The sequence below is a fragment of the Globicephala melas genome, chromosome 12 (assembly GCF_963455315.2).
Source record: "Globicephala melas chromosome 12, mGloMel1.2, whole genome shotgun sequence".
NCBI classification, from domain to species: Eukaryota; Metazoa; Chordata; class Mammalia; order Artiodactyla; family Delphinidae; genus Globicephala; species Globicephala melas.
In genome coordinates this window covers 66,057,462-66,070,458 of record NC_083325.1, presented here as the reverse complement: position 1 = coordinate 66,070,458, position 12,997 = coordinate 66,057,462, and the positions used below count along the sequence as shown (strand labels likewise).

General features: G+C 54.4%; 1 protein-coding gene across 1 annotated transcript in view; it reads right to left on the bottom strand.

The window, feature by feature from the left end:
* Positions 1-12,997, bottom strand: part of CAPN13 (calpain 13) — a 76,329-nt gene that overhangs the window by 19,735 nt on the left and 43,597 nt on the right. The window contains 10 exon segments of the mRNA XM_060309235.1: positions 704-759; positions 1,718-1,846; positions 3,420-3,495; positions 5,485-5,553; positions 7,164-7,221; positions 7,319-7,461; positions 11,076-11,137; positions 11,476-11,512; positions 11,836-11,971; positions 12,511-12,609. Of these exon segments, the coding sequence (XP_060165218.1) occupies positions 704-759; positions 1,718-1,846; positions 3,420-3,495; positions 5,485-5,553; positions 7,164-7,221; positions 7,319-7,461; positions 11,076-11,137; positions 11,476-11,512; positions 11,836-11,971; positions 12,511-12,609 (865 nt within the window).

Here is a 12,997-nt window from a genome sequence, read left to right as displayed (position 1 = left end):
TCTCGGCCCTCTATTACAGCATATCTTCCGCTGCTCCCTGAATAGCCGGGCGCTGAGAGGGACAGCTGAGGTCAACCAGCTGGCTGGGTCAGGAGGCTCTTTCAAAAACTCACTGGGAGTAATTTTAATGTACAGTGAGCTCATGGGGCTTCCCTGGTGGCACAGTGGTTAGGAATCCACCTGCCAATGCAGGGGACACGGGTTCAAGCCCTGATCCAGGAAGATCCCACATGCTGCGGAGCAACTAAGCCCGTGCACCACAACTACTGAGCCTGCGCTCTAGAACCCGCAAGCCACAACTACTGAGCCTGCACGCCTACAGTCCGTGCTCTGCAGCAAGAGAAGCCACCGCAATGAGAAGCCGACGCACCGCAACGAAGACCCAACGCAGCCAAAAATAAATAAATTAAATAAATAAATTAAAAAAACCAGTGAGCTCCACAGGTGTTCCTTAGTTCCCTCCTGGATTTATGACTCCCACACAATCCTCTGCTTTATTAAGCGATTGGAAAAAATAAAATCTGTCTGCCAGGATCCTAAAGCAGGCTTGGCAGCCAGCAATATATAAAGGCCGTAATTGGAGGCGGGGGGCCGGCAGCTTGGCTGGCCTCTGACAGACTGTTCAATAACCTCAGGCCTGGAATCAGGTGAGGGGAGGCGGCCTGGGGTTGTGCCCTGTCTCTGGGACGGGAAGGTACCTCACCTCCATTTCTGTCAGGTAGAGTCCTTTTCCGTCCTTGGAGAGGTTCTGGAACGCTTCTAGGGTAAAGAGGAGGAGAAGAATCAGGACAGGCCTGGGCCCACGTGGGATGAAAGCCAACGTGGTGATTCTGTGCGAAGCCCTGGAGTGTGCTCGGCCTCCCCTCCATTTCTCTTTCCAGCCAAACTCGACACCCGTGGCTCAGGCTCAGCCCTCAGAACAGCCCCCTGACTGCTCTGCCCCACACGCCCTGCCCCCTGCAGCTTCCTTACACTTTGTACTCTCCACACCTGGCTGTGGGGATGCGGGGCTTGTTTTAGCAGGTATCTCGGGGCACCTCCCTTGTCCAGCTGCGAATTCTCTGGAGCAAGACTGCGCCTCTGGCTTCTCCTTTACCCTCCCAGCGTTCTGCTCTCTCCACCTTGTTAATCGCCTGCCTCAGAGCTGTGGGGTTAGTGCCACATGGCAGGGGCGGTGCAAGGATGTGAGCGTAGGACAGTTCCCACTTCGACCTCAACCACAACAGCTCCATTTAGAGCTGTATTGTGGCTTGGGGTTTCACGTGAAATGTCATTTAAAACAAAGGGGTGTGCTGCTAAAAAGTGTCACAACCTCTGGCCTACATAGCTGGATTTCTGAGGCCTCGGTGGGGGGGATCTACTGCTCCCACCTACTCGCTGTGTGTGCAATCCTTCAGCAGGGATCAAACCCTTCGTTGCATGACTAAAGAGTAGGTTTAAACCATAAACACAATCTGGAGAGGGGCCGCAGCGATTTAACCTGGTTCCTGAGAGACGTGCTAGTAGGGTGATGAGGAAACGAGCGATCTGGGGTGGGGGAATGTCCTGGGGAGAAAAGGGTGCAGAAGGGAGGTTGGGGACTCCAGGCAACTACACCATCACACAGGCTAACGTTGGCTCTGTCCCTTGGGACGAGCCCAGGCCCGGGGCTGGAGCGCATTCCTGGTCCCCTCCTGTGTCCTTTGTGAAGGTCTCCAGGATGGCCCCGGGATGACACTTGTCATGGCTTCAAGCCGCATCAGGACGCAGACCAGGCTGGGGAAGCTGACCCTGCCTGTGCTGTCGCTACAGCGGAGTCTCATGAGATCCAGCCGCTCATTGGTGACGGGGATCCCTGCAAGGAAGTCTGGGACACAGGGGGAGCCAGTGAGCGGGGAGGAGGTCGGGAGTTGGGGTGGTCCTGTCCTCAGAGCGGAGAGCTCAGGTGGTGGCCTCAGGTGGACGGGAGAGAGCTGCCTCGCCCTCTTCGAGTCCTGTGATCGTGCACGTCTAGCTGTGAGCTCCAGGGGGACACTGACCACAGAACCAACTACGGCAGACTGAAAATCAGGGGGGCCTGTGCACCCCGGTGAGCCATCAGAACACTGTAAACCAAACCATCCGTCAAGGGGACAAGCCCGGTGGCCTGTGGGCCCCATACAGCCACAGACATATTCGGCTTCTCCTGCAGAGCTCATAAAATGTGGATCTGAATGCCTTTAGATAGGGCACGCCTCCGCAGCTAGCATGTTCTCAAACTGCCCCCTCAAATCACATCAGCTCTGTTGCCCCTTTCAGTTACCGGACTGGCCCCTGCCAGCTTTTCAGCCGAATTCCAACTATTCTCTTTCTCCCTTTTATTATTCTAGTCATGAGCGAGGTTCTCCTTTAAAGGTTTCGTCTTTCACTGGCCATTCAGTGGTTCTCAGAGTGTGATTCCCCAGACCAGAAGCTTTGGCTTCACTAGGGAACTTGTCAGAAGTACAAGTTCTTGAGCCCCACCCCAGTCCTCCTGAAGCAGAAACTGGGCAGGTGGTGAGGCTCACCTATCTGCACTGTCACAAGCCCCCAGGGGTCCTGACTCGGGCTCAAGTGTGAGAACCACAGCCCTCGGCTGTGAAAAGTAAGGCGAGGATAGAGGCTGAAGCCGGGTGCGGGCAGCAGCTCAGGTTTCTACCCGCTCAACAGGCTGAGAGCCCCTGGGAGGGAGACCTGTGGAGGCTGCCCTTCCAGCAGGGGACCTGCTGGAGCCTGATTTTACATTGTATTCAGGAAGGTGGCAGTTTCCTGACTTCACCTTTTTGTGAGCCATTTCCCCCATGGGTACAGTGAGGATAACGATTCCTGTCCTTCCCAAGTTCCAGAGCTGTTGAGACAGTCAAATGAGGTGACGTTGTTGCTGAAATATGAAGCATCTGCGCCCTGTGCTGTTATTATCATTCTCCCAGGACTGAAAGCTCTTGCCTCCTTGAAGCAGACAGAGGCCATTTGATTTCACTTCGCCCCAGACCCTCTGTAAAGAGAGCATCAGCCCACCTGTGGGTATTTAACCCTGATGGCCCGGAGGCCGAGATGGAAGCATCTTCAAGGCAAGCTAGATTTCTGGTAGGGGACCAACCATGCGGGGTCATTTCTACACAATTAGAGCTGTGCTGGGGAGAGAAGGCAATCAGGAGAATTAACTGGCAGGCAAGAACTCAGGTGGGGGAGGGTGGAGTCTGCGTCTGGAGGCAGGAGGCTCACAGACCCAGTGTAAAGCAGGGGAGGGCACAAACACTGTTCTCTGCTCTCTCCCCGCCATGCCCGGCACCTACCAGCCTTTTCTACAGCATGCTGGGGGCGAGGGCAACACACACACACACACACACACACACACACACACACACACACACACACACACACAAACCAGTCATCACGGCTCAAAGGGTCTCCGGCTTTACCTGTGTCCTTTATGGCCTTCCACAAATCCGAGCTTGGGAAAACTCCAGAGTTCTTCCGAGAGTTTTGGGAAACACTCTGATACGGGAGGAAAAGCAAGAAGCCCGTGTGAGCCCAGTGTCCACCTGGGAGAGGATGTCCTGGGTACCTGGGTAGAGGGAGGTCCCGATAAATCTCGTTCCCAGCCCTGGAGGCTGCTTCACTAAAACACGAGTGGGCCCAGCTCAGAGGTCGGCAGGGTGCATAGCTGAGGCCGGGGTTGGGGAATGGGCTCTGCTTGATAAAGCTGACTGCCTGGCCGTCAACTGTGGGGCGGCGGGTCCCTCTCCCAGGCCCGCACCTTCCCCCCCCCGCTCCCCCGACCTGCTCTCCTTCCTCTTCCTCACCCCCTAGACTGGGCTTCTGCCGCCCGGGAGGCTTCCTGCTTTCCAGGGAGGTAGAGAGCTCTCTAGAGGTTGCCTAGGGTGGGGTTAATAGCACAGACGTTACAACCAAATCGCTGAGTATAAATCCCAGCTTGACTATTACCAGCTGTGTAACCTGGGTCAAGTGACCTAACCTTTCTAGGCCTCAGTTTCCCCCTCTGTAGCACAGGGCCCATTACAGTACCTACCTCACAGGTTCGTTGCAAGGAGGAAACGAGCACATCTTTATAAAGCGTTTAGGAGCGCGCCTTGCACGATAGCGAGTGCTATGTAGGCAGCACTGAAGGTACGTGAGAACTGCGCCGGGGACCAGGCAGGGCCGTGGTGTGGAGTCACCCGAACGCCCCGATTTTGTACAGGGCGGCTCTCCGTTTGCCCGAGACTTTTCTCCCTCCCCCTAATTCTCACTCGAACCCTCAGGCTCCTCCTGCTTCCCAGGTGAGGACACAGGTGGGTGAGTAACTTGCCTTGAATGGAGCAGGCAGGCGCCGCAGGACTGAAGCCGGGACTCCTAACGTTGGCCTATGCTTAGCTGCTGCCCAGGAGCTGCTTTAAAGCAAAATACCCCCAAGCAGGTGTGCAGCTGAGGCAGATCGCGGGAGCCGGTTACTGGGAAGGAGCGGCTTGACAACTCTTCTCTGGCCTTAGCTGGCTTTTGTGAGTTCAGAGGCTTAGCCTGTTCTCAATTAGGTACGGACTCATTCATTCAGTCACGCGTTCGTTCGGTCATTTGTTCAGCACTCTTGAGTGCCTTCTGTGTGCTGGACACCGTGGAAGGCCCTGGGGAAAAGGACGAATATGAGGGATCCCTGCCCGGGAGGACCCTGCAATCTAATGGGAGGACTGTTGGCCGTTGCAGTGCCGGGTGAGAAACCAAATGACCCCAATCAGGGATTAGGTGATATAAATAAATAATATGTAAATTGAAAGGGTTTTTATTTTATTGTTGTGGGTTCAAGTGTTAGGAGCTGAAGGGGGACTTGCTGGGTCTTAGGGGGGCGGGCAAGGCCCCCAGGGGAGGCCCCTCAGGGAAGGGGTTTTGGGGTGGACCCGCAGGCTGGGTGGGCATCAGGCAGGCTCTGAGTGCAGGGACGGGAGGACAAGGAGTCTCAGAGCTGGGGTCCGATGGAGCCAGTGGGATGAGGGAAAGGGCTTCTCCTGGACCCCAAAGTGGGTCCCAACTCAGAGGATCCTATGTACAGCTGAGGAGTTTCAACTTTGTCCTGAGAACAACGGTGAGGCCACACTGAGGCCACAGACCACACTGTGATTCTGATGTATGTCCTGGCAGACGGAGGGGAAGGGGATGAGGGGAACTGGTGGCCTAGGGGATGCTGCACTGGGCCCGGGGAGCAATGAGGAGAGCAGTGCTAGCTGGCAGTTTTAGCTACAGTCACTGTGACCCGTTTCTCCTCTAGCCTCCTAGAGCGGTCCTCAGCCTGCCACCTGACTGGGCATTGCCTCGTACCTTCTAGTGGTGCATGTACAGATCCCCAAGCAAAACAGGGGCCCTCCTTGAGGGTGGGGGTGAGTCTCCTCTCCTTTCATAGCCCTCAACCCTGGTGTAGGATCGGGCTACCCTGTAAACATATGCTAAACCAGACAGAATAAGAGTGCTAGTCAAAAGGGAACACGCAGGTACCTGGCAGTGGACAAGACGGCTCCACAGCCTTGAAAACTCCTCTTGGTCAAGCCGCCCGTTCACCTTCAGCTGGTGGGGAGTTAAGAGTCAAGCAGTCCTTCGTGCAGTGAGCAGAGAGCAGCCCCACCCACCAGCTAGTAACACAGTCAGTCCAGCGTCACCTGGATGTGGCCCTACACCAGCTGGCTCTTGCTGTATCTGAAAGGGACCTGGCTTAGATTTATTTCACAGGGAAAACAATCAATTGGAAGGAGAAGGCGGCCCTGAGAAAGGAGAGCCAACATCACGTGCGCCCAGGGGAAGAGAGCGAGCCCCAAACACAGCCTTCACCAGTTGGGGTGGGGGCCCTGGCAGGGGGGAGTGGGGAGCAGCTGGGGGGAGGAGAGCGCCTTGCAACTCCGGAGGCAGCATGAGAGGTGAGTGCACCCGCCAAGTGTGCGCCAGTGGATGGACCGCGTTCTGTGTATTCAAGTCGGCCCTGGTCACTCCATACGATGGGTTTAATGAAAACTAATGAAAAGAATGGATCTCTGAGAAACTGGAGGGGAGCTGGTGGGTGAGCAACAGGAAGGGTAGAAAAGACCTGTCTGCTTTGCAGGGGTCCTGCAGACATGACCTCCCCTAGGGTTGCCTGCCCCAGGATGTGGGGCTGCCGAGGGCCATTGGACTCATCCGCAGGGATGAGCAGTGTCTCTGGGTGATTCCAAGCCGCAGCCAGCAGAGACAGGGCCTCACTGATGATTTCATCAGGAAGGCCTCTTGTCTGACAATGGCTGGCTTCACATCCCCAGTCGAGTCTTGTTAAGAGTGAAAGAGCCGGGGGACCCGTGTCACCCCAGGGAGACCGTGCACACCCGAGGGAGGAGCTGCAAGGCAGCGGCTGGGGGATACGCCCAGAGGGGAGCCAGAGGGGAGGTGGGGCGGCAGGGGAGAAACGGCTCAGGGGAGAGCGGAAGTCAGGACGGGAGGCAGGAGACCCGGGGTTGGGTCCCAGCCCCGCCACTTGCGGCCACGGAACGTGGGCAGGTCACTGCACTGTCCCAGCCCAGTCTCATCTGCAAGTGCAGCACGATAGTAATAATGGGGTGTAAGTGCCGCACAGACCGAAGAGTTTTCTGCAAGGCTGGTGGCTGTTATCTTTATTGAACTGGGGGCTTGCTGAGTAAGGAATTTAAATAGTGAGGACTCCTGCAGTGGTAAGGAGAGGGGTGTAAGGAAGATAGTTCCCACTGGTGCTACAAGGAGGCAGTGAAGGATAATGTTAGAACATAGACTTTGGAGGCTGAAAACTCCAACTTCAAATCCAGACACAAATTCTGACTAGCTGTGGGATCTGGGCTGAACCCTTGTTTCTTCCATTGGATCATGGGACAATACTTCTTATATCACAGGGGTTATTGCAAGAATTATGAGGAAAATGATATATATCAGTACAGTTCTTGGCATGCAGCAGACGCCTGATAGGTGGTAAGTTTTGTTATTGTTGCTGTGGCGGTTCTGGAGGGCAAGTTGGTGCAGAATTCCCAGGAGCCCAGGCTCTTTGGTGAGCCCTCAGAACCAAGAAGGAAAATAATGAGGGTGAGAAAAGTGTTCCCCAGTGTCCTAAATAGACCCCTGGGGAAGCCCAAGGAGCAGACAGGCTCTTAGAGCTGCGGGAGGGGGATGACTGCAAAGGATACATCCGTCAGAGCCACAGTGCTCCGGCACTCATGCAAAGAGGATGTGTCCGCTGAGGTCCTGAGGGGGAGAACAGGAAGGACTGAAACGTCAGGGAGGGGGCATAGGACTGGCGTGGCCATGGGGATGGGGTTGGGGCCAGGAGGTCCTTCCTTACCTTCTAGGAATTCCTGGTTGAGAAGGCTCTGAACCTGGGTTTGGAGGGTCTCCACCAAGGGGAGAAACGAAGTTGGAGTCCAGTCTGGGTTCTACTCTCGAGCCATGCACCTTGGCGCAAAGTCCTGGATCAATGTCCAGCCCCTGATCCAAACGAGGAAGGGATGCAGGAATCACATCGGTGCCCAGGAGCAGAGGGGCACCTGCCTGACTGTGAAAGCACTGGGATTTCTGAGCACTTAGTTCCCATCTCACCTTTGTCATGAAGCCTTCCCTCCCTCCCTCCCTCCCTCCCTTTCCTCCCTTCCTTCTCTTCCTCCCTCCCTCCCTCTCCTCCCTCCCTCCCTCTCCTCCCTCCCTCCTCCCTCCCTCCCTCCCCTCCCTTCCTCCTTCCCTCCCTCCCTTTCCTCCCTTCTTTCCCTCCCTCCCTCCCTTCCCTCCCTCCCCTCCCTTCCCTTCCTTCCTCCCTCCCTCCCTTCCCTCCCTCCCTCCTTCCCTCCTTCCCTCCCTCCCCCCTCCCCTCCCTTCCTCCCTCCCTCCCTCCCCTCCCTCCCCTCCCTCCCTCCCCTCCCTCCCTCCCCTCCCTCCCCTCCCTCCCCTCCCTCCCCTCCCTCTCCTCCCTCCCCTCCCTCCCCTCCCTCCCCTCCCTCCCTCCCCTCCCTCCCTCCCCTCCCTTCCCTTCCTTCCTCCCTCCCCCCTTCCCTCCCTCCCCTCCCTCCCTCCTTCCCTCCCCTCCCTCCCTCCTTCCCTCTTTTTTTTTGGCTGCACAGCATGACTTGCGGGATCTTAGTTCCCTGATCAGGGATTGAACCCGCGCCCTCGGCAGTGAAAGCGTGGAGTCCTAACCACTGGACCACCAGGGGATTCCCATGAAGCATTTCCTGATTGCTCCAGGCCCTGGTGATAACTCCCTCCCTGAACATCTGTAGTGCTGATTACTCCTTACATTTGATACCTGGTGTGGGTCACCTTGCATTTCTCTCTTTATTCATTACTGGGCTGAAAGCTGTGTTTACTTCCCCCGCACCATACCCAGCACTTGGGAGCCCCTCAGGAGAAGTATTGTTGAATGAATCAATTCAGCTCTACAGGTGTGTTCCTCCATCTGCTTCCAGAAAGGAAGTGAGAGAAAACATCACTACTGAGTGTGTGTGTGTGCGCGCTGAGGGGAGATAAAAACACCAGGAATCCAGGCTAGGACAAGTTGCTCTAATTGAGCACATAACTTAGCATTAGTCTTCCCAGCCACAGAAGCAGAAAGGGAGACATCATGGTTTTCCTCGGATAAAAAACGGGAAGCAGCTGAGGTTGAGGGGAGAGAAACTTTCCGGGCCTGAACTTCTGAAGGTGTTAACTGCCTTCACTTTTCTGTTCGGGACACTGACCCCAACAGTTTTATGGGCAGCAGATTCCGTGACGATTTGACAGAGGAGCAGAGCTCTTCTCCATGCAGCTGTCTCCTTCGCTCAGCCTGGTAAAAAGCCGAGGGCATGATGGGACATCACCACCCTGGGGAAGCTGTCCCACGGGAGAAGGAGTTGGAGTGAGGGCGCCCGGCAGGTGGCTTTGTAGAGGGGCACTAGGTCAGGAGGAAGGAGGTTCCTCCTTGGGGTCTTCTGAGAACCAGTACCACACAGACAACAGATAAGCAGTCCCCAGGGTGGCCTCACCACCCAGAACACACGGCAAAAGCAGCCCTACAGTGTGTCCTTACTGGAGTCCTTTAGCCGGAAAAATGAGCCCCAGTGATGTCACCAGTGCAACACATCCTGCCAGCATCTGACATCGGCCCTTAGGTCATCCCTCCAACGTCTCCCTGGTCGGTCACGTCAGGGAAGTCGGTGTTGTGTGCCCGCCATCAACTGAGTTTCTTCCTCGAAAGAATCGTGGCATCTCACTATGAAGAGCAGTTGCCGTGGTGAGGAGTCACGTGAGAACGTGAGCAGCTGTGGGGCATGGGTCACATCCCCCACGCTGGGACAGCCCCTGACCTGGTCCCTGCACCCAGTAAACACCAGAATGTTGGAAGAGATGGGGCTAGGAGTGGAGATAAAGGTTGCCTGAACAAAACGCCCAAAGAATCGCACGTCGGCCTCTACACCTCAATGGAAGATGCCTAAGGACTGATGCTTTGCTTTCCTTGGAACATCCTAGGGTATCTGTACATGTTTGCTGATTGAATAAATGATAGATGATGGATGTGGCCTGTCCCAAAGGCTGAGTGTGTCCTTCCTTTTCCCACAGGCGGACCTTGGGTTGTGGTACCACCACCACTACTACGGCTGATAAAGGGGTACAAGAGATTGGGAGACAGGACAGAGTGAGTACATGGACGAATATTTTGCTCTCAACTTTCTTTTGAGGACACAACCTCTGAGGATAGTTTGCAGGTTGTGCAGAGTGATGCCAGGTTGGCCCTGCTCAAGGGTCTCCACCAAGGCGAGAAAAGAAGTTGGAGTCCAGTCTGGGTTCTACTCTCAAGCCACACACCTTGGCGCAAAGCTCCATCTCTCTTCTATTCTAATTCCTACGAAGGCCTCATGTGGGCTGCCAGTTACCCTCTATGAGAAGACATTTGGTTGTTGTTTGGAAAAGTCCTGATTAGGGAATCTGTACCATTTATCATATGACAAATTATATTTTTTATTTCAGAGGTGCAGGTTCATGGACCACGTTGAGGACTTTGCCACCTGCCCCTGAAGGAAGCTTGGTCTCACGTATCCTAACCGGGTCCTGCTGATCACCTACGGGAAGTAACCTTAGCTAGAGCATCTGCTCTGGGGAAGTGAATCTGTCTTAATTCAGTGCAGATTGATTGAACACCTTCTCTGTGCCAAGGACAATGATAGTTATTGGGGACAAGGAATGCATACATTGTCATCCCTGCCTTCAGAAGCTCACAGACTGGGGACATTCACCATAGTAGATCCCGTTTTGCATCAAGTGAAGTGCTTTCTGAGTCAGCCCAGATGTGGGCCTGAATCCTGGGCTAGTGTTGATTTCAAGGAGGTTCATACTGAGCTGTTCCCTATTACACGTACCCTCATGCCAGCCACATTCTTCATCTCTCCTTATTTATATCTCTGGGCCCAGGCTACCTGAATAACTTCCCTTTGGCTGCCTCCTGGTTACCAATGCCCTGTTAGCCTTCTGAATGTCTGGCATCTTCCTGTCCTCGGCCCCTGTCTGCCCGAGGTCGGCATGGTACACTCGACTACACTATATGACTTTCCGCTTCCCACACCGACATGACGACTAATGGTAAAAGGTCCATCGTGCAGAGCCCCTGGCAGCTGGGTTTTTCCCTGACAAGTCAAGGAGTTCTTTATAACGGCTTATTAAACCATTAAGAAAATCCCCTGTGCACGTAGGTGGCTTGGCAGGAAGAAGGCTGTTGGTGCTTTCTGAAGCTGGCCAACTCCTGAGAAGGATGCCAACGTTGGTGGGAGGTGGCAGAAGGGGAGAAGGAAAGATTTCAAGGGGTATTGCCCATTGCTTGTTTAAAGATTTTAAAAGCTCACTCCCCTATAATCAGGCCCTTCCTTTCCAAACTACACTTCACCCCAGATGTCACCCAGGTGGGGCGCCCCGTCTCTCCAGATCAGTTCTGGACATCCAGGGAGAGAGGCTGACACGACCACCCGTCAAGTCATCTTCCTCCTCTATCCTGATAAGGACCTGGGAGAGGTTTCCTTCCCTCCGGCTCCTCCATCACCTGTCCTACGTAGGGCCCCTCGCCGTCACGCTAAGTACTGTACCTGCTGAGCGTATCTGTAGAAAATGCTTCGTTGGGAGCCATTTCTGGACGACTTGCCTGGATCTAAGGAAGAACAGCCAACATCAGATTTCTGGGGAAGGAGGTGAGGGCCCCAAAACCTTCCACCTGGATCTGAGACAGAGGCTTCATCCAGCAATTGGATCAAACCTTTTTGGGGAATGGGAAAATGGAAATTTGCGGAAGGAAGATGGTTGGGTCCAGCCTGGCCTTCAAGGCCTGGTCTTCTCACCTCATCCCTGCCCCTTTGAGCCATCACCAGCCCACTGTGGTATCTGTGCTTTCACTGGTCAGTGGTGACGCAAGAAGGAAGGAGATAGAAGCTCTTGGGGAGGGGACGTGACCCAGTGAAGTCTGCCAACCAAGCCTTGTCGCACGCTTACCTGCAGTGGTCTGACGTTGGGATTCTCGTCCAGGTTCCTAGAAAATCAGGGGGACAGTGTGACAAGGATGACCAGCTCACTATTCAAAGGAGGCTCACGCTTACATGTGGCAGGCACCCCTGCAGGCATTGGGCATCTATGCCAAGGACACACGTGGAGAGCCCTCAGCACAGCAAGCTGTGAAGTGGGCAGCCATGGCAGTCAGCAGACAGACGAGCATCTTGACCTCATGTCCAGTCTTTCGGGTGGCCCTCCCCAGTCTTCAAATGATTTTGTAAACTGTTCCTTTCACAACCAGATATATGTGTATCGTAACCCCCACTGCCAGGATGGCAAATAAGATTTGTCTTAGGTTCCAACTCTGAATGGTGGCACAGTGACCATCTGGCATTCTGGACTGAGAAGGCCTCGTCCATGCTCAACGGTAAAGACTGCCATGATTGTAGTGATGTCTGCCTCGGGGCCAAGAGGCATGAGGTGCCCAGCAGGGTCTTCACTGCAGTGAAGACCCTCCACCATCAGACTCTATCACTCAGTGTCTCCCTGATGTGCCCCACATTCTGTCCACATTTCAGACAATTGCCATGCATGCCACGTACCACCTTCCTGTGTGTATGGACAACATCGCTCATTCTTCAACGAGCCCCATGCTTACCCACTTCCCTGCTTCTGCTCATGTCTCTTTCCTCCACCTGCACTGCCTTCCCCTGGGAAACACTGTTAGGTTTTCCATCAAGGACTAGCTCACATTCCATGTCCCCCAAGAAGCCTTCCTCTGTCCCTCTTGCCAGAAGGGAATCCCTCCACTCTGTCCTCCCACGCGACCCTGCACTTCCGTCAGGCAATGGCCCCATCCTGTTTGTGGTCTACGTATTGGTTCACAGACTCTGTCGCCTCCACTCTGTGCTGAGCTTCTTGAGAGCAGGGGCTGTGCTGTGTCCCCTGCTAACAGAGTGCGTTGCCGCACAGAATGGTGCAATGTGTTTTTATAAAATTAAGTAGAATAAAACGTTTAGAATCCCAGAAGTTCTGTACCTGTCACTGTGTGGCATCTTTAGGAAGATTCAGAGCAAGAACTCAACTGCTTCTCTGCCTGTGGAGGCGACCACCACATAGGGCTCAGGCTGAAACACTCTGTAAGGTTGCATGTGGTTTCAGAAACGATGCCCTTCTCAGCAGTTCTGAATTTGGAAAAAAAGGTGGACGGCAATCTCTCTCGGAAATGCTGAAACTGGAAGAGACGTGATGATGGTGAGAAACCTCCTCTGTGCATGGGCCACAGCTACCAGGAGAGACCCCTACCTCCCAGACCCCTCTCCATCCATCAAAACAGCACTACAGGCCCTGAAAAGGGAGACACTGCTTACCCGAAGTCTCAAAATGCAAGAGTTCAGACTGTTATTTAATATAGATGCTAACACTACAACGAATGAGGGGAATACGATACATGGTTTTACCTCATTAAATCTTACAGCATCCTGGGCTTCTGGGTTTATCTCCCTGCTTATATACAAAGACAAGT